The 19,418-nt window shown below is 37.9% G+C and overlaps 1 protein-coding gene across 11 annotated transcripts in view; it reads left to right on the top strand.

The window, feature by feature from the left end:
• Positions 1-390: 390 nt before the first annotated feature.
• The window catches only part of gramd1bb (GRAM domain containing 1Bb), a 46,111-nt gene continuing 27,083 nt past the window's right edge, over positions 391-19,418 (top strand). For 4 of the 11 annotated variants that reach the window (XM_072453305.1, XM_072453297.1, XM_072453289.1 and 1 more), the window contains exons 1-3: positions 395-823; positions 5,446-5,535; positions 8,499-8,525. In XM_072453305.1, the coding sequence (XP_072309406.1) occupies positions 414-823; positions 5,446-5,535; positions 8,499-8,525 (527 nt within the window). In that variant the 5' untranslated portion in view covers positions 395-413. Of the gene's footprint in view, positions 824-5,445; positions 5,536-7,267; positions 7,395-8,498; positions 8,526-8,783; positions 8,803-10,947; positions 10,968-17,360; positions 17,834-19,418 lie in introns of those variants that run through there. The other 7 variants (XM_072453322.1, XM_072453314.1, XR_011928097.1 and 4 more) reach the window with 6 other exon arrangements.

The following is a 19,418-nucleotide window of genomic DNA, read 5'->3' as shown; positions in this document are numbered from 1 at the left end:
CTAAGGTAACAGCTTGGACGGTTAGCAAGGACAATGTGTGAGCGGGTGTAACTTTGTCCGGGCATTCACGGAGGAGGACGGGTGGAGGAGTTGGGTTTCAAGCCCCTTATGCATGTTTCATCTACTTCTCTCTCAGAACTATCTCTACCAGTACATCCACAGACACTTTATTACAGTCTGTAAGCTGGTAAAGCTGCTGACACAATCAAAAAACAAGGCACGAATAGCAGAAAAGGCTCAAGACTTATCAGAACTATTCGGTATTTTTACTTGGACTTACTTTTTCATTCTGTTGGAGCTAACCCCGATAGCCAGTGCTTCTTTTGAGCATTTTTTTGAGCCATCCCGCCTCAAGCTGCATCCATCCAAGTATCGTAGCAGACAGTGGTCGGAGGTCGAACTCGGGGGGAACCATGAACGACACTCCGAAGCCTCCACTCCTGCAGGTGAGCGTACCGTCCGACGCCCCGGCCTACTCGGACGGAGCTTGTACCGCTGTGTCCGATGGCTGCATTCATTCCAGCTCCTCCACGCCGACCCTTCGCCGCAAACGTTTCAAAATGCGGCGGATGAGAAACGTGCCGAGCGAACGGGACGCGGAGAGGGCGCGCTTGGCCAAAAATCACCTGACCGCCCGATCGCATTCAGGGTCAAAGGAGTACCTGCAGTTGCCCTCCATCGAGATTACCCCGTCCAGCGATGAGGATGCTCTGTCCTCTTGGTCTAGCTGCTCCACGCCCAGCGCCTCTCCGAGACGTAAGAGGTTCCTGTTGAGAAAGTGGCTGAAGGTCAGAGAAAAGAAGGAGCAAGGAAGTGAAAGCAGGTTGGTATAAGTACTGTCCCGTTCATTTCAATCCCCTTTGCCTTTCCTATTGCCTCCATGCTGCTTCCAAGTCCCTGCACTAACCTTTTCTTTAAAGGTCAGCTCCATGTGGCCACTATATCGTGTCGAGACAGTATAACACATGTTAACAGAACATCTAACATTACTATAACTTTTAATAATAATGCAGACTTTGTAAAGCATGAAAAGATACTTAATTTATAATGAACAAATTTTTTACTGTCTTAAAAACGTGAAGGAAAAAAAATCTCTTTGCAGCAGTCAACATGTATTTCTCTCTTACCTAATACATAACTTGCATCCTTATTTTTAAGTTTAAAAGCGCTTTTCGCAAGCCAATTTTGCCATTACAGTATAGCTAACAACAATTAGTCTATAATTGCTTTATAATTAGGTGCCAACAGGACACACTGGTCTCGAATAGATGCTTTTATAATATACCGTATTTACCATACCATATTTTTTGCACTATGAGGTGCATTTAAAAGCCTTTAATTTTCTCAAAAAACGATGATAATCTGATAATCCAGTGCTCTTTATATATGGATTCATTCTGGTTGAGCTTAATGACCTCGAAGCAATTTTGTGTGGTACACTTAATCGCTTAATGCTCCTTAGTCCGGTGCGCCTATGAAAAATTATCGAAAATAGACTCATTGACAGTGCGCCTTATAACCCAGTGCACCCTATATAGGGGAAAATACAGTAACTTGTGTCGTAACACAGATTTTTATTACAGGATACAGCCCCTTTAAGAATGATTCACGCTTAGTAACTACTCTATCAATCCCACTTAAGAAGTTGAGGCTGAATCATTCTTAGTAAACGAATTGTTCTTTAAGGCTATCAAAAATGTATTATTATTATTACTTATGAATCGTACCAACATCACTTATCAATGGCTTATTTAAACACAGTATGCAGTTGGTGTTGTTTGGATAGAATAGATAAAGGAAATCATTTTGTTATAATAATATACATAAACATTGGTAAAACTGGCCAACTTTCACACCAAATCCTTGCTTAATACATGTCATTTGACAAGAAGTCACTAGTAGTTTTTAGATCAGGAGGAGACAGTGCTGTGTAGGTGATCTGGTGTAGTGGCAGAAGAAAGGTCATGCGATGCTCAGAATCAATACCTTTAGTGCACACAGGAGTGAGATAGTGATATGAGAGAAAGGTCACAGGGTCAATACTGCTGTTGGTGTTCACAGCTCGTAGTGCCACTCAGAGATAAGGCACATAAAGCTGTTCAAATGAAGTGCTCTATAGTATCGAGGAAATAGAACTTGTGCATAATATTCATGTACGGTGTGTTGTTTTCTTTATACTTGATGTTTACTATGCACATTCCAGTCCCATCTTTTACAACAGCTTCATGAGCTTCATCATCATTATGCCATCTGTCGAGTCATCAGTATTTTCTCTTCTCGTGTATTTCTAAAAAAGCAGTCATTTAAATTATATGTAAGTTTAACAGACACTTCCGACTCTTATTTTTTAAGGTAACTATTCTGGAGGGAGATCCCCCTTCCTGCTTGTCTCCATGGAGATGTTTTTGCTTTGCCTGTAATGTTTTACAGTGGCATTAAACTGATATATCTAGGTGTTTTTATTACATTAAAATACCGTCAAAAACATGCATTCTTACTGTGATTGTTTGAGTCTTCACAGGTCTCGGGTCTCGTTTATAAAAATGTGTGTGAAACTAAGTTCGTGGGGACAAAACCCAGACTTCATGAACGTAGAAAAATATTCACATTTATAAAACCCTCAGTACCCATTTCAGCAGGTCATTTCATCCTCAAACATTGAGCAGAAATGATTCCACAAAGGGCAATACAAAGTGAGTTATGAATGATATTAACCTAAACATGATCAATAATGAGCGGGTTTGAGTGACTCACAGAGACCAAGAGGGAGGGGCAGAGACACAGCCATGTGAGTTTTTTGTGAAAACTCAGATATTCTGACTAAATTGCCCTGACATTTGCTCAAATGCAATGGCCTTTAGCCTTTCACGACTGCTTTAGATTAACTTAATATTTTGCTTAAGTGAAACAAAATGAGCCATTACCTTGTGCATTCCTGTGCGCATGGTTTTCAAAATGTTGTATGTACGCACCATTTATGAATGAGACCCCTGACCTGTACTTGGCCAGAGGGCACCATCTGCTGGCTTCATGGAGTTGTTTATTGCAATCTTGTATACATTTCTAGGCAAAGCAGTGTCTTCTCCATGGAGACAAGTAGTCTGCATAGTGCACCTTTAAACTTACATTTTTTAAACAGTTTCTCTTCCCAAAAAGTTGGACTTAAATGTTTTACTGTAAATAATTCAACATCATTTCAGGCACAATCCCCAAAGTCTTTTACTGTATAAGCATTTCTTTCTCAATGGTTTATTAATTCACTGATGCTCACTGCCCATCCAGTGGGTGATGGATGTTATTATGTCAGGGTATAAAAAGTGTCACAACTCCTTGTCTGCTCAATGACACTGGAGACTGCTGCAGTTTCTCTCATTTATATTCACCTGCTGCCTTTAGGATTTTCTTCTTACTTGCAATTTCCTATACAAAAAATAAGGTTGAAAAGATCTATTCAATTTGTTAAACCCACTATGCTATTCGGGAGTTGGGAAGAAATATCACGTATTTGCCAACTTTCTAAACTTTACAAATAATTCATTGGTTTGGTATTGTGTTGTGAGCAATATAAATGAAAAGGACTGGATCAGAATGTTTGTTGCACTAATTGCTTCAGACCTTGTGAAATCATAGCTGCAGAGTGATTTATTTCTTTAAATTACCCAATCTACTAATTTACTGATTATGATTAAATCGTCCTGAAAACAAAATTTATTATATTCTAGAATCTGTAGTCTGTTGATGTATAAGTCTTGCTTTAAATAACTTCTAAACACCAGGTCAATGATATACAAACATGACAAACTAACATTTATTATTTAGCAAAAATGCAATATCACTTTTGCCTGTTTTTTTAAACCTCACAAGTTATACGGGGGAAAACGGTCCCTTTTCCCTTGATTTGGTTTTACTCTTCAGTTATTAAAACCTGAATGAAAGCGAGTGAATGTAAGCAGAACATCTATTCACTGATCTACTTCAACCTGAATGTTTTCTGTCAGTTCTTGTCAAATTGAAGCAGCATAGAACGTGTTACTCTAAATCTACTCAGTTGAAGATGAGTATGACTGAAGTGTCTATAGTCTGTTAATATTTAATTGTTAAATCAAGCAACTTCTAAATACCAGGTTAATGATGTACAAACATGACAAGCTAACTACCATTTATAATTGACAGAAACTCTTGTAAAACTTACGTACAGAATTTGCAAAGGTCACAAGCTTGCATTCTTAAAAGGAGGCAATGGCAATGCTGTAAGTATCTAAGATTTTTAACATTGAGATTTGGACCGGAATGATTTATTACTTCTTACTTTGTCACTGTGTATAACCTTGTTTCTCTCCAGCCTCTCTCATTTAGTCAGTGTTGGAGTATAGTATTGGAGTATAATGTAGTATAGTATTGTAGATGTATAGAGAAGATCCTTTATAGCAGCTGTGTTGAGTGAGTGACTCCATCTTCCACTGAGCTTCTGTGCTCATTAAATATTACACACAGCCACCTCTGCTAATAAAAACAAAACAACAAGGACGTCATCTTTTATTGCATGGTTAAAATGTCATACATCATCTTCATGAGGTGATTTTTTTGTATTAAACGTATAGACCAGTAGGTGTTACATGTTCCTATTTGAGCTGTGTGTGCTATACCCGTGTTCTGTTTCATGCGCGTATCATTTTCAATGCGTGTTTTGCCTCAATTGTCTATGAGTGGTACATTATTCATCAAAGACCAGAGCTCATGCTGATATTACAACAAGGAGCACTGAATTGAAATACAAGTACATTTTCATTTTCTTTTTCCCCCCTGTAGTCTTTACTGAATACAGTAAAATGTGACATTGCTTCCACATGTACTGTTCGGCATCACAGTTCCCTTGCTGCTGAAATCAGATTAGGATTAGAGTTGTTTCCCAGTTTGGCCTATATTTTACTACCATAAGAAAGGCTAAATAAATATGAAATAAAGAAACTCTGTGATGGAGCACTTGAATGTATGCATGTTTAACTTTACACATATATATCATACACATTAGCTTGAGTTTCACTCTTTTTCTTGGATCTCTTTGATTTCTACTTGTAATATCAGACCACATGTTTTTCATGTGCTTTTGTTAATGATTATCACTTAAACATTTTAGTCATCTTTCACTGGAGGAAAACTATGCTATGGTACACAGCATAGATAATATAACGCCCTCTAGTGTTCAAAGTGTTGTCTTACAACATCAGCCCTATTTTGTAGTGTGAAACTGCCAATTTACCATCAAAAAGGCTGTGTGTCGTTGCACTTTTACATCCAATATAGTGCTATAAGCTCTAAATAATTGCAGATGCATTTACATTGCAAAAAATACAAAACATGGATAACGTGTGCAGTGAGAAATATTCATATAATAACTTTCTTAGTACTTGAATTGTAATGTAATTGTCTTTATGTTTTGTTCAGCAGTCAGCAGAGCAGTCAGCAGAGCAGCCAACAGAGCAGCCATGAGGACGAGAGCAGCCGCTTCCTCACTCCACTGATCAGACAGGAAAGGTGAGCTTATCTTGTATTTTTTTGCATTTCATTCATTTGTATTGGATTTGGTCTCAATGGGGCCTATTAGGGCAGCCATTTTGCAATATTGATCGATTGCCAGAAATATTTTTGTTCAGTTTCCATTGAAGACCATATTTGAATGTCCACTAGAGGGCAGTGAAGCTTCGTCTTTTCTTTTCAGTGTTTTTCTTTGCACTGTTTCTAATGTTGGTCATGAAGTTATTAGTCTATGTTGTTTCAATGCTCTAATCTTGGACCACAGCTGGGAAATGTTGTTCATTTCACTCCAATGTATATATGACCTATTCTATTCATAAATATATAATAATGTTCAACTTTGCTGCAGGCTTTTAGGTTATTTCCAGTCAAGCCTTATTATTAGCCTGGTATATCTCAGTTGCCGTGAGCAGCAGTGACAGGCCGGTGGAAATCTGGAGGTGTCTCCTCGAAATGTGAAATGTACTTAATGCAAAGTTTTCCTGTCAAAGTAGAAACAGTGGCCAAAGTGTCACTTTTGGACATCTCTGACAGTTTTAGTTTTTTTTGTTGTGTGTTTGGATTTGGGATTTGCTTCATAAAAGTATATGCTGGGTGCAAAGTTTAACAAAGAATTAATTAATTAAATTTATTTCAATAACTTAAATGCGTTGGTGGTAGAATTTGGAATGCAGGCTAAATTTGACTATTTACAAGGACTTGGTGTTGTTATTGCTCTTTTCATGCATTCTTACTTGGAGCGGGTTCGCCTCTCCATAGATCTGGCCTGGAGATGGATACGTTTCATTCCATGAAAGCAGGTTGCAGACTTTCCCTGTTGCATAGTGACACTTTTCTAGTGGACAGAAACATACTGAAACATATTTTATACCCTTAACTTCATTACAGGCCTTTTCAATTGCATTCAACTGCAGTGGAAGAAGTACTCCTTTTTGTTACTTAAGCAAAAGTACAAGAGCAATGATAAAAAAAAGTATTAAAGCATTAAAAAAAAATGTAACACACATATTTTGAGAACTATTAAAACATCAAATTGTGATCTTGATAAAAATAAAAAAATCAATATTCCTGCAAAAAAAATGTATGTAAAGCCTATTTTTATTTGCTCAAAGCTTGGACTTGAACAAAAAAGTAGGCAAAATATCATAAACTCAGCCCTTTCACGGATCTAAAATCGTAGGAAGTTAAAAGTTAAAATTAAAATAGTAAGTTAAGATTATATATGGGACTCCAGCTAAAAGATATGGAGTGAGTTATCTCAAAAGTCAACATATATACATTCTGTTTACTAGTACTTTTCTGTTAAAATTTTTATTTTTGCATGAATTTGTGTGGAGTTGTAGTCTTCTGAGTGCAGTTTGGATTAAATACATGGCGATACTTTTTAGGTTTGGCCACAACAGCCCTTGAAAAAATACTTTTACTTTTCAGTCAAGTTAAAAAATCTAAAGGAGTAGAAAGTACAGATACCATCTCTCAAATGTAGTAACTTAAAAGTCAAAAGTATCAGCTGTAAAGATATGTACAATACTTTTACTTTTGTACACTGTTACTTTCCACCACTGCCCCTCTCACAACCAGCTCTCCAAAAGTGCATGATTTAACCCTTTCTGGTCTAACATTGTTCTTGCATCACTGTAGTCAGCCCCCTCTCTCTTTTGGCTCCTGCGCACTTCCTCCCGTTGTGTCGTCCACTCTTGCGTTGTAGGATCTGCAGCAGGATCTATGGGACATGTTTCTGTGTGTGCTCGTGCACGCTGTGCTGCAGATAGCGTCGTAGACTTTGACATGTGCAGAGGCTGTGGGGAGTGGAGCGCTGTTTAGCCGGCTTTAGAGGGCATGTCATGTCTCCTCTGCAGGTAAAAACCGCTGCATACTGCTGCCTAACGCTGCTCCAAATGTATTTTAACTCTCTCTCTCTCTGTTCTCCTCTGCAGGGCTAAGTTTGCTCTCATCATTTGCACAGTAACCATTAGCTCGCTGACTTAGCAATATGCTGAACACTGCATGTCAAGCTGTGGTTTATTTGCAGATCTGTGCATAGTTCCTAATACTGACAGGACTTTGCTTTATGATACTGCACTGGTTTGTGTTGGAGTGTCTACTATACTGTGCTAATTGGGGTTATGTAATTTCAAGTGTCTTTGTTAGACAGAGTAAATGTGTCATCATGTATAACCTCAATTACCTCAAAAGTCATTGATGAATATGTAATTAACAATTTAGATACAGATTGAAATGTTTTACAGCTCTGTATTTTCACGTCTTTCAGATTGAAAACCAATTCATTTTACCTGCCTAACTGTTAAAACCACACAGCTTTTTCAGTGGTGTTTTATGTCTGTATATTTAGACAGGGAAAAATCCCTTTTACCACACACACCACAGATTGTTCCATTTAAAATAAAGCCTGCAGTGTTCTATAAGTTATTTTCACATGGCTGCACAATATATTAGAGTCAATAGTTTAAGATTAAGCTGGAGGAAGGTCAGAATTTGCTTTTGACCTGGTTTATGGTTAATGTCACAGTAATTACTTCGCCTGTCCACGGGAAACACAAACTGTCAGCACAAATAAACAAAAGTTAAATTATATATTTTTTTCCCACAAAAAGCATCAGAGCGTGGTGCCATTATTTGAACCCAAAGACATGATTTTTGTCATTTAAAAGGATTTGAGGCCATAAGATTAATATGGCAAATGTGTAAAGCTAATCTCTAACAAATAACCATAAGGTTCTACATTTATGGATTGGACGTTTCAATATTTTTCCAAAACTGAGTGTATCTCAGTAGCGTTATCTAGGCCCATATTTTACAACTGAAATTATAACATTATTGGTGTGAATGCAACTTGTTGTTTGTTGTTAGTTTTCACAATTAATAGTTCAATAAATGATGCTTGATGCTTTAACTGCAAACATTCTCTGTTCTCAATGTGTTTTTTCTCTCCGTCTTTTCAGGTCGGACAGTGCAGTGGGGAAATTGAGGTAGGCCCACTGCACATTTCTTTCATATTTGATGTGTTATTGCTGTTACTTGCACTGACCAGGCAACGTGCTGGTCATTTTCCGAGCTTTGTGCCCAAGTGTGTTGTGAATGTGTGGATGCTGAAGCCATGAATACAGTTGCAAGCTGTGGAATGCCTTTGTTTGGCTTTATTGGACAAATAACATGTGGCACAAACAAAGCTTTGTGAGTGGGACACCACAGCTGAGCTTTTGGAGATTCACGAGTCAGCTGTGTAAAAGCAGGCCTCAAAGACAGGTAAGCAGCTCATTTTGCACTGGGACTGGCTGACTTGTGTATATTTTTGTTATACTTAAGATATTTTGTTGACCTGGTGTCAAACTATATAAAAAAAGATTCATCCAAGTGTGCTACATAATACAGTAATTACATTTCACTTTTATTTTGCCCAAATTTGCTTGATGATGATGATTAAAGCAGTTACTATTTACTTACTAGTTACTTAATAGTACTATTTAAGTAAACATATGAAAAAAAATATATACTGGAAAGAAAGAAAGAAAGATATTATTTATAGATCGAATGAATATTTTGAAGATTAATTGTTGCTGACTCTAAATAGCCTTTTAATGTAAAAATAAAATTGCTTCCTTTAATGTCTCGTGGACCATCTACGAAAAGTCCTATGAATTTATATATGAAGTATTGTGATGGAGGAGATTGATTTGTTTTGTGTAGGAGAAATTGTAAATAATGCATGAGAAAGGGTCTGTGGCTGCAGTAAGCAAGAATGAGGTCTCATGGCTGCACGAGAGAAATATTACAAGGAAAAGTATTCTAGTAACAGAATGGTTTGAAATGATTCCGTTTTAATATGTTTACTTTGCATATAAATGTTAGTATCTCCTGACCTGTCCTGTATTCTCTTTTGTTGCATGGAGAATTGATTTGTTCCTGTGGTTAGAGGCGCTTTTGAAGGTCATAAAATCTGATCCAAGTTCTGCGTTCCCTTGTGTGCTGACTGTCACATAACATGATCTTGCGGGGATAATACTATAGAAATATTGTGTAAGTCTTTGCTACAGCAAGAACAATACCCTATTAATTCAAGGTATTTTTTTTACAAATGTATAAGTTCTGTTATTAATGGACAAAACCAAGTTGAGGCTGCTTACATTACTCCATTATACTTCCATTATATCTCGATTATTATTAATATGTGTTATTATTATTATTTTCAGATAGTCAATACAGAAATGTGTTAAATATATCTTTAAAAGTATTAGTTGAGGTTCGATTATCATACAAATGTGAAATGCCTATGTAATTTATTAAAAAAGTGCCGCAATATGACCGTATACCCTTATTTAAAAGTTTACAATGTATATATACTTTTTAATCAACTCGTTTTGTAACAGTTTGTGACATAAATGATAAACTCTTCAAAACAACATTCACAATATTATCTAAAATCCGCTATATTGTCCACATCTAGTACTATTCATTGCCGCTACTCATTTTTCAAAATCAGGATTACTTTTATACAGGAAATAAATATCATCAACCAATCAGAAGAAGACATAGTTATCAAAATAAACAAACAACAATTAAATACAAGTATCATGTAAGAATCAAATATTTGTAATATGTATTCAATAGTAATTCATTTGTACATTTTGCCTACTTCTGTATACAATAACACATTTTGGGTGCATTCACACTTCGTTTGGTTTAGTCCTGGTATGAGCCCAGTTTAGTTCTGATGTAGACTTGGTTTGGTCTTGTTCTAGTCCTGGTTTAGTCAACTTTAGTCAACTTTAATCTGGCGTATGTGCGAGTGTGAATTTCAGTTCTCATTTCCTGGACTTCACTGCATTTCTTTGAGTTTTACCGGTTATTTCAGTTTCACTTTAACTAAGGCGCTCCCACCTGGTTTATGAAGCAGATAGTGCGACGAGAGGAGAGGGAGTCAGGCCGATAATGAGGTGTATGAGGAGGTGAAGGACCACCCTTATCAAACGCAGCCACTCTGAGGGCACCGGCTTCAGAGACCGGCCCACACACCACAGGGCCCCCAGCCAATCAGAGCGCTCACATCCTTGACCCATCCTCCTCTCTACAACTGCTCTGTTCAGCAAAAGAGATGCGAGGGAATATCATAGATGAGAGATGAGGCTGTCAACCGCCTGCACTGCCAAATATAGAACGTAATAGCAATTGTTTTGTGAGCATTTTTATGGATGTCCTGCTATTTCAGGAGTTATGTGGGATTATCCGCAACGTTTTCCCTTTTTCACGAGTCACCTCTTTGCAACTTAACCAGCACTGGATTGGCCGCAAAGGGTTTTCCTTCACAGAGAAAGCTAATTGAGTGTGAATGGGCACAGCGATTGTCAAGAGGTCATGAGGGCCGGGAGAGAGGCGAGGATGGTGTCTGCTTGCTCACCGTGCACTAACGCAAGGTCAGATCCTATTTCTCATACTTTGTCATCATTTCTAGAGCGTTCTTACTCAGCATGTTCTCGCCGCACAGTAGAGTCGCGACTTCATTCAATGGCAAGAAAACATTGGCAAAATTGTTTTATTTACACAGAGCAGACTATATTTAGTTGTTTGTCTGTAAAGTTGTCCATAGTTATAGCGTCATGTGGTTGAAATTTACTAACACATCTCATAGTCACCTTTTACAATAAAGTAAAGAAAAAGTCTGAATAATAAATAAGCAAAATAGTCATTGTTTGAAGCCCTGGATCAAAGATAAAAAAAAACAAAGCTTTAATCTTCCTATACTAGGCTCCCGTTTAAATGTATCTAAACTTGGGACACACTCAGTTTCATCTTGTTGTGATCTCTTAAAGTATTTTGAGTTTAAAGATATTCAGATTTAACATACTGAAGGTGTTTGTGATGTGTCCAATGTTGTACATGTCTCCAGAGCAATGTCATTTCATTCCTCTGCTCTGTTGTATTGTGTCCTGCACATTAGCTACAAGCTCTCTGGTACTGTACATGCACCGGGCTGTTGGGTCAATGTTTTATCTGTCCCTATGCAAATTAACCAATACTAATACTAACAAGACAACAAAGGTCAACGTAAATCATAAACTTCACAAATCTGAATAAAGGATTATATTTCTGAAGTTATGCATAAGTGGTAATTGGTAATTGGTTAAATTATTTGTGAAGGACGTTTCAATTGCCATTTTCTTCATCATATTTTCCCCTGGCATTCAAAGCAATTTGATTTTATTTATTAATTTATGTATTTATTCATCTATCTCTCTATCCATCACTGTAAATTACACCTGTTCCATTCATTTTCCCTTCAACATGAAACATTTGAATTCACATTTATATATGCTATGGCTCATTTGCTTTACAAGAGGAAAACAAGGAGGCAAGTGGCCAATAAAACGGACAATATGCCACCTGTCTATTTTTATAGGATTGTGACTACTTTACTCTCTCCTCCTAAAACACAAATTTAAATTTTTACATTTTCATTTAACACTGATCCAGTTATACAAATGCTGTGTTTCTACGTAGTCGAAGTATGTCGAATATGTTTTTCTGTGTCGGAACAAACTTGCAACAAGTCCATTGTTGCCAATTTGTCCTATACTGGGAAAATTCCAGTGTTTACACATTAGCCATCTGTGACACTGTTTTCTTTATTTGTACAGTATTGAAAGTTTTACGCAATTTCCTGTACAATCACAACCTGAAGCGCACCATTTCTTTGTGATCAAAATGACAAATACATCGAAGACACAATTACTCCTTTTTACGCAAGCTACCTTTTCCCCGGTCGTCATTATTCAAATGGCATTGTTTGTGACCAGCTGTGGATGTCACTGTGGACATTGATTCATTTCATAATCCTGTCTGCAGCAGAAGTCTGAATTTGTGCTCTCGTTTTCATGCCGGTTGGACATCTGCTCACAAGGGCCCGGGCCGCAGATGATATGCCATGCACATATGCCTTTTTAATGGTATCAACACTAAATATAGACCCTCTCTCTATCTGTTTGTCTGCAGTTGGAGTTGACAGCGGTCCACTAGTCATTAGTCAGTGTGGCCGTGTCTTGGAAGTATAAGTGAGGCCTGTCTGCTGCTGATACTTGGGCGTTTCACCCTCTGTCACCCTTGATCAAACTGAACACTAGAAAACTCAAATAAATACAGCGCAGTTTAGTTATATGACCAAGTGGAGATTGCCATTTGCAATACTGTACATGTAAATGGTGGTAAAGTTGTAAATAGGCTAAATTGCAATATTGGTTGATTATAAATAAATAGATATTTAAATACTGCAAAAAAAGCTGATTCAAATGTTAGAAAATTCATTAAAATTCCTAATAAGATTATTTCATACTTTTGTAGTTTGTGTGCAGAATATGGGGCTAACGTCTTGAGGTATTAGGCCTATTTGGGACTCAATTAGATTCAGTGTGTTCAAGTATTTTTTTCGCAATGTGTTGAAGTATAAATAATATACAGTTTTGGTCCTATTTATATTTCAAATTCAACAGACATCCGTGTAATAGTGGAGCTTTTATGCAACAGTAAATCACCTGGCACCAGTGTTCTTCACACTCTGTGGGAACAAAGGCCTTAGTGACACATCACAGCACTTGAGAGCAGACGAAATGTGCACCTAGCAGCCATACACATGTCTTGTTTTTTTGTTTTTTTTTCAACTAATGACCTATATATAGATATTTATATTTTTCATATGTAGATCGTGTTTATTCATATTTTTGTAGCTAAAAATAGTGCTTCAAAATGTATTATGGCAGTATAGGAAAGCCAGGCTTCCTCAGATGCACAGAAATGTCTTTATTTTAGTTTTTCATAGCACAGTGGTGGTTTAATTAGAAGTGTTTGGTTTACTACTTTGTGCTCACAATTTTCTTTTTGCAGATAGGTTTTTGTTATCTTTTACATGTAAGTGAAAGACACCATAGATCTCATAAAGGGATGATTCCTGGTCTTGACTTTAGTTGTTTGTGGTTTGTAGCTATTTTAAACTGTAAACAGCAACATGTGGAAAATCATCAATGCTTTCAGACTTGGAGTAGGTGCACTTTATGCCAACCTATTATTAGCTGCTTTGAGTTTCTCTTGGTTATAGCAGTGGGAGGAAATTGCTCTGAATGAATAGGTACATGTGAGGTGGAAAATTCATTGATTGAGCAAAGAGCATCTGAGCAAAAGCCAAATGTATCATTGATAGCAACAGTGGATTAAAACAAAACACATACTATATCTTTACAAAATAATTACACTTAAACACATTTAAAAAAGATGTATTAGTTTATTACCTAAAATAATGCAAATATATATATATATATATATATATATATATATATATATATATATATATATATATATACAAACCCTAAGGTAATGTCGCTGTAAACCAAAATATGTATTCATGTAGCATTACAAAGTGTAGTACAAAAACATGCCAATAGAGGGAGCCCGTACAAATTCATAGCTAGACAATGTGACATGTTCTGCCCTTCCTCAGGTTTCACAGAGCTAAGATCCTGGAAATGAAGCAATACGCAGCAGCAGCAGCAGCAGCAGCATCATTTACTGAAACACTGTCAGCATTGTCCCCTGCAGCACTACTGCTGAAGGTTGGCAGTGGGACGTCATCATTATTGCGGCTCTTATGATTCAGTTTCAACTGTAGTAGATTTATTTCTTGGACAAATGCTTTGCTCATTGAGGTTTGATATGAGAATATGCATTACACGCATTACACAGAACAGGTTATACCTATAATATACAGATAATCAATGCCATATATTTTTATGTACCCAATTTTATATTGCTAGTTTTCTTATACAGTATCTACATGCACAGACGAACTTAGCACATATTTTCAAAAAGCACATCATGTTTGCAATTTTCATGAATTCTTAAATTGCTGGATATAATTCTGTTTTAGGCTCAGAGATCATTATTTCATCCACATAGCAGTTTGAGACATTTATTGAGATAAATTGTTTGCAGATTTGACTGTCCGAAGGTCCTTGCAATTAAAAAATAGTCTTAAATCTTGTGTCATTCCAGTTTTTATTGCGTTGCCCTATATCATTTTCACATTAGACTTTATTGTTTACTAATGTAAACGTAATGATTAAGTGAAGGTCAGGTTGATGGCAGGATGCTGGGGGGTTTATGTGTGTGTTACTAAGTGAAATGACCCCCGAGCAACAGAATCTCACCTCTGCATGTCAAATATGTTATCTCGTGGTGATGCGGTAATTTGGAGTGTTTTCATAATTGTGTGACGACAGAGCTTATATAATGATCTGCACAGCCATTCAGGTCATTAGTCATCCAATCAATACTGTGCTGCAATGAAGGTAGTGTGGAGTAGTTATGCTTAATCATACCCTTGGGTCCTCAATAATTAATTTCACGTTTCATTACTGCTGTTCAGTGACAAAAGTTTAGAGAAAAGGTGTGTGTCCTGTTGAGAATTGTCAAGATACTGAAATGTCCCACTCTATTGACAAGACAAAAAGGCCTGATACCAATTTTCATACCACAATGATAACGAAAAGTAATTTTCACACAAAATCATAGTACCTCTTTTTGCATTACCATGTGGTCTTAATCTAGTTCTTTTACAGACCAAGACCATTGATTAACTATTCAATAACGCTCCAAATTCGACAAAGTAATGTTTTCTCTGTATTGATACTTCAAATGAGTTCAAATGAGTATATAGTTTACATACTAGGTAGGGATTCATTAGTATCTGGGTATACATTTTTAACAACCCTTGACCAGCTTTGTTCTACAGCACAATTCAGAGTCAGTATACTTTGAGAACTTAATCAAAGTCATTTATAATTGACCCCAAAAGAGACAGCAAAGACAGCATATAGATGTTGTAAAAACAGCAATCTCCTCCTGGAAGCAGGGACACCAGCAGAACCTGGCGCTTCTGTCGTGACATTATGTTTTGAACCCAGGGACATGTTTTTTTGTGGAGCTTGGAGTCGGGAATATGAGTCAGCCATGTTTTATCATCTCTGACCTTAGTGTGGGATTGGAAAGCACTGTGGGTAATGCAATGCTGTTTGCTCTAGTTTAGAGGCTTACAGTAAATAGCATTCACTGTGCCTAGACGTTTGTATCTATTTATGCATAGGAGCAAATGTCTTGAAGCTCTATTGAATGAAATGCAAGATGACTGTATTTTCTACAATATGTATTATATTTGTTGGCGCAGTACCACTAGTAATAATAGTCTGCAATGTATAATACTAGAAAAATATATAATGGATAATAATTTCTATATTAAAGGTAACTATAAACAACCAAGCAGTTGTATAATCAATGGTAATATAATAGTTCAGTGATTGTGGGTTATTGGTACAGGCATAATTTTCTAATGTGTTACCAAATGAAGAACAGCTACGAGCAATGCCTTTGTTGACTCAAGAGAATAATCCAGATTATCAGGCCGTGCTATTCTTAGACCTCATTGAAAATTCTCAGGGATAGATTATGGTAACATGTGACAAACTGGGAACTAATGCAGATATGACTGGGTAGTCTATTGTTAACTATATACAAATATACTGTGTACTTTCCTTATGCCCTGCTGAAGTCAGTAATGTTCCTCTTTGTAGATTTGTGTTTACCTCTTTGTTAAAGATGCATATAATTCTACAGACAGCAGAGGGCATTAGGGGGAAGGAAATAGTACCAAGAATTAATTTAAGGAGCTGTCCATTCAGCACCACTCTATGAAGGCATAAATATACTGTATACTAATTAGGGCTGTGTGGGTTTGAAAATAAATAAGATTTTATTATTGTGATTGGATTTGCAATTTAAAAAGCAGGATTCTGTTTAGAATGCACTTTGTAAACTGCAGGAGCATTAACGTTTGAGAGAAGACTGAAATAAACTGATACTAATTCTAGTATCCCAAATGTAGCTTTTGAAAAATGCACCAATAAATTGTGTAACCCTAATATTTATGCAGTTTAGTGGATGATTCGATTAAAAAAAAAATGCTTTGTTCACCTATACATAACCTACACATAAACCATATACTGATACAATCTCACTGAGTTATCTTTTGACCTGATCTACCTGAGCATATGGCAGATGGTGTCCATGTGGGGGACTGTTCTGGAGCTTGTATAACTTGTTGCTTTGCCCAATGGGATTATGTACTCTTATTGCTCCTGTACAGGAGGTGATATTTGAGGGTAAAGCACTAAGCACCAGCCCCATGTAGATTTTAAGACTCACATGTCTGTTATGTGTGTCCAATGCACAAATGTTGTCTGTGTGTAGCCAATGCCACTGACAGCTCTAATTAAAGTGTACATCCCTCCGAGGCTGCACGTTTTAGCGCAGCAATGATCAAGAATGCAATTTAATGAGTGGTTGCAGTTATATATGGTCCAATGCAGACACACATTCGTCTTATGTCGTATTGACTTGAATGAATGCCATAAACACATGAATACCCCATTACAGCCAGTGCATTAGGAGATTAATTGTTATCTGCTGACACTGATCAAGGCTGGAGTCCAATACGGCAGCAAAGATTTTCCCATGTAAAGCTTTGTACTGTGTGTTATCACAAAGGATGGTGCAGTGCATGTGGGTCAGTGCTGTGCAGTGTTCACATCATCTAATACAGTCCTGAGCTGTCATGTCCCAGTCCTGCAGGGTGCCCCAGTGTAATGTGGAGAGATAGTGAAAGAGCCATCTAGGGAAGCAGATAGAGAACAGGCGGAGGGAGGGGGAGGGGCCTGCGCCTGCTCACTGTGAGCTCGATGAGAGCAGCTTTCATCTGCAGCGGAGGCTGAGGCAGAGTTTGAGCAAGCAACACAAGCTTAGGGACACTGCCGCTAAGTGTTGGAGGGGAATGCTAACAGGCCTTTTCTGTGTCTACACTTTCTATTTCTGCTGTTCCACTGCCTACTGTTTTTGGGGGTGTGCATGTTGTAGTGCATGGCACGTCCTTTTCTTGTGGGAAAACTGAAGAGTCCTGGGGACGTAAGAATTTTTGGCTCAAGTGTCTTAACACTGCGGCACCAAAAATGAGCACAGTAATGTAACTTTAAGGAGGGCAGAGCAGTGGAGTGCAGCGTCCTCTCACACTCCAGCTGTGCACCTCCAGCTCTGCTCTGGGCTTCTCTCGGCTTCATGCATGGGAGCTGAGGTTTGGGCTGACTGGCAGTCAGCATGCAATGGAGTGATCGGGCCGCCCAGTGCCCTCAACATGCAATGGACGTTAGACACTTTCCACTGTACTAATGAAAGGCTTCAAGCTTGCTTGGTAAGAATAACACTGGATCTGTATGTTTGAATATCCTTGCATGTGCAGACTTAACAGAGGCTCAAGTATCCCATTGAATTGTGATTTTGTTATTTTCTTTATAGTTACTACATTTCCAGAAAGGGCAGTGTCAGGGTGTATGTGGCCGTATGCTGTGTTTTCCTGTTCTTTGATGAGGGCAGAATAGGTGAGGAGATCGTTCACGTGGCTGATGGGAAAAGAGCAGGAACAAGCTCCATCCCTCTCCAGCGCTGTCCCTGTGCTGTGTTGTTTTGTCTGTTGGTTATCAGACATTTTACTTTTAGTTCCTTCTAGTTTTACAGTTTTAGCACAGTGGGTTAAACTAGAGGCAATATATACTACTCATGTTATAAATCCATGCAACGTGTATGTACTATTTATGTTATTTGAGTGAAGAGCAAATGTCAAAACTGTTGGTACTCCGCAGCTTGGCATAGCTTACGTCTCATGCATTTCAGTCACAGGTTGATTAAGATAAGATAAGATAAGATAAGATATTCCTTTATTGTCCCACATGGGGAAATTTCATTGGTGCAACGCAGGTAGATACAGAGGTAGATACAGAAGAACAGATCACTTATAGGAAGTCTGAAAAACACTTTCAGTAGAAGATCTCCTATAAATAAATAAAAACTCCCATAGACAAATAAATAAATAAATACCATTGCATGTGATCCCGACAGTAATTGCACATGAATATGTGTCACGACAGCACATAGATCGCACATGAATTTCACAGTAATTGCAAATACGACAGAATTGCACATCAGTATTAGGTTAGGTCAGTATTGCGACGGGATAACGTGACGATCTCCGGGTAAGACGACAGTTCTCCGCAGTTTCATGAGTTCCTCCTTTGTGGAAACGCGGTACGGCGCCGGCCGGGGGGCGGGGCCGGAGCCGGGGGGCGGGGCCGGAGCCGGGGGACTCAGAGCCAAAAAACATCGCAACGACGAAAACACTCAATCCAGCCGAATAAAGTCAAAACAAGTTAATTTAAAGCGATTCCAGTGCGTGTCCCGATCGTTCGTGAGTAGTATAAAGCAGGTGTGCTGTATGTAGCAGAATACATCTCTGCTCAAAACTGACATGAGACTGTGGTTTATATGTATACTATTCCATCCATCAGTCAGGGGCTCAGTGCATCAGTTGTCTGTTATTAGGGGTGGATGCTGCATTTGTGTGAAAAAATAAAGTTTCACAAAGATGATCAACTTTGTAAATTATATTATGATTGAGTCTGCTGCAGAATTGTTTAAACCTGGATGATGTCCGAAGGCTTTGGCAGCGCGACCATTATAGGATGTTTGCTCTTGATGTGACATTTGGTGTGACTTGAATTAGTGCTCACAGCGTATGGTCCAGATGTGCACATACAGCCAGCAGCAGCACAGACACGTGGCCCTGTGTGTCAGCTAGTGTCCTCATATCAGTCATTAGCCTGAAGGATTCTCAGTTCACTTGTTGGAGAGTATGACAGGGAGAGAGAGTCCACTTTTTATAACTCTTTCTACTTGTTGTGTTTTTATAACAAAGCAACTTTCCATCTCCAATATATGCCAAA

Source organism: Eucyclogobius newberryi, unplaced genomic scaffold, assembly GCF_026437365.1.
Source record: "Eucyclogobius newberryi isolate DKJ021-1_F unplaced genomic scaffold, fEucNew1.0.hap1 SCAF_10, whole genome shotgun sequence".
In the NCBI taxonomy this organism is placed as follows: domain Eukaryota; kingdom Metazoa; phylum Chordata; class Actinopteri; order Gobiiformes; family Gobiidae; genus Eucyclogobius; species Eucyclogobius newberryi.
The sequence above is the reverse complement of the archived record's forward strand: the minus strand, read 5'-3'. Positions and strand labels throughout refer to the sequence as shown.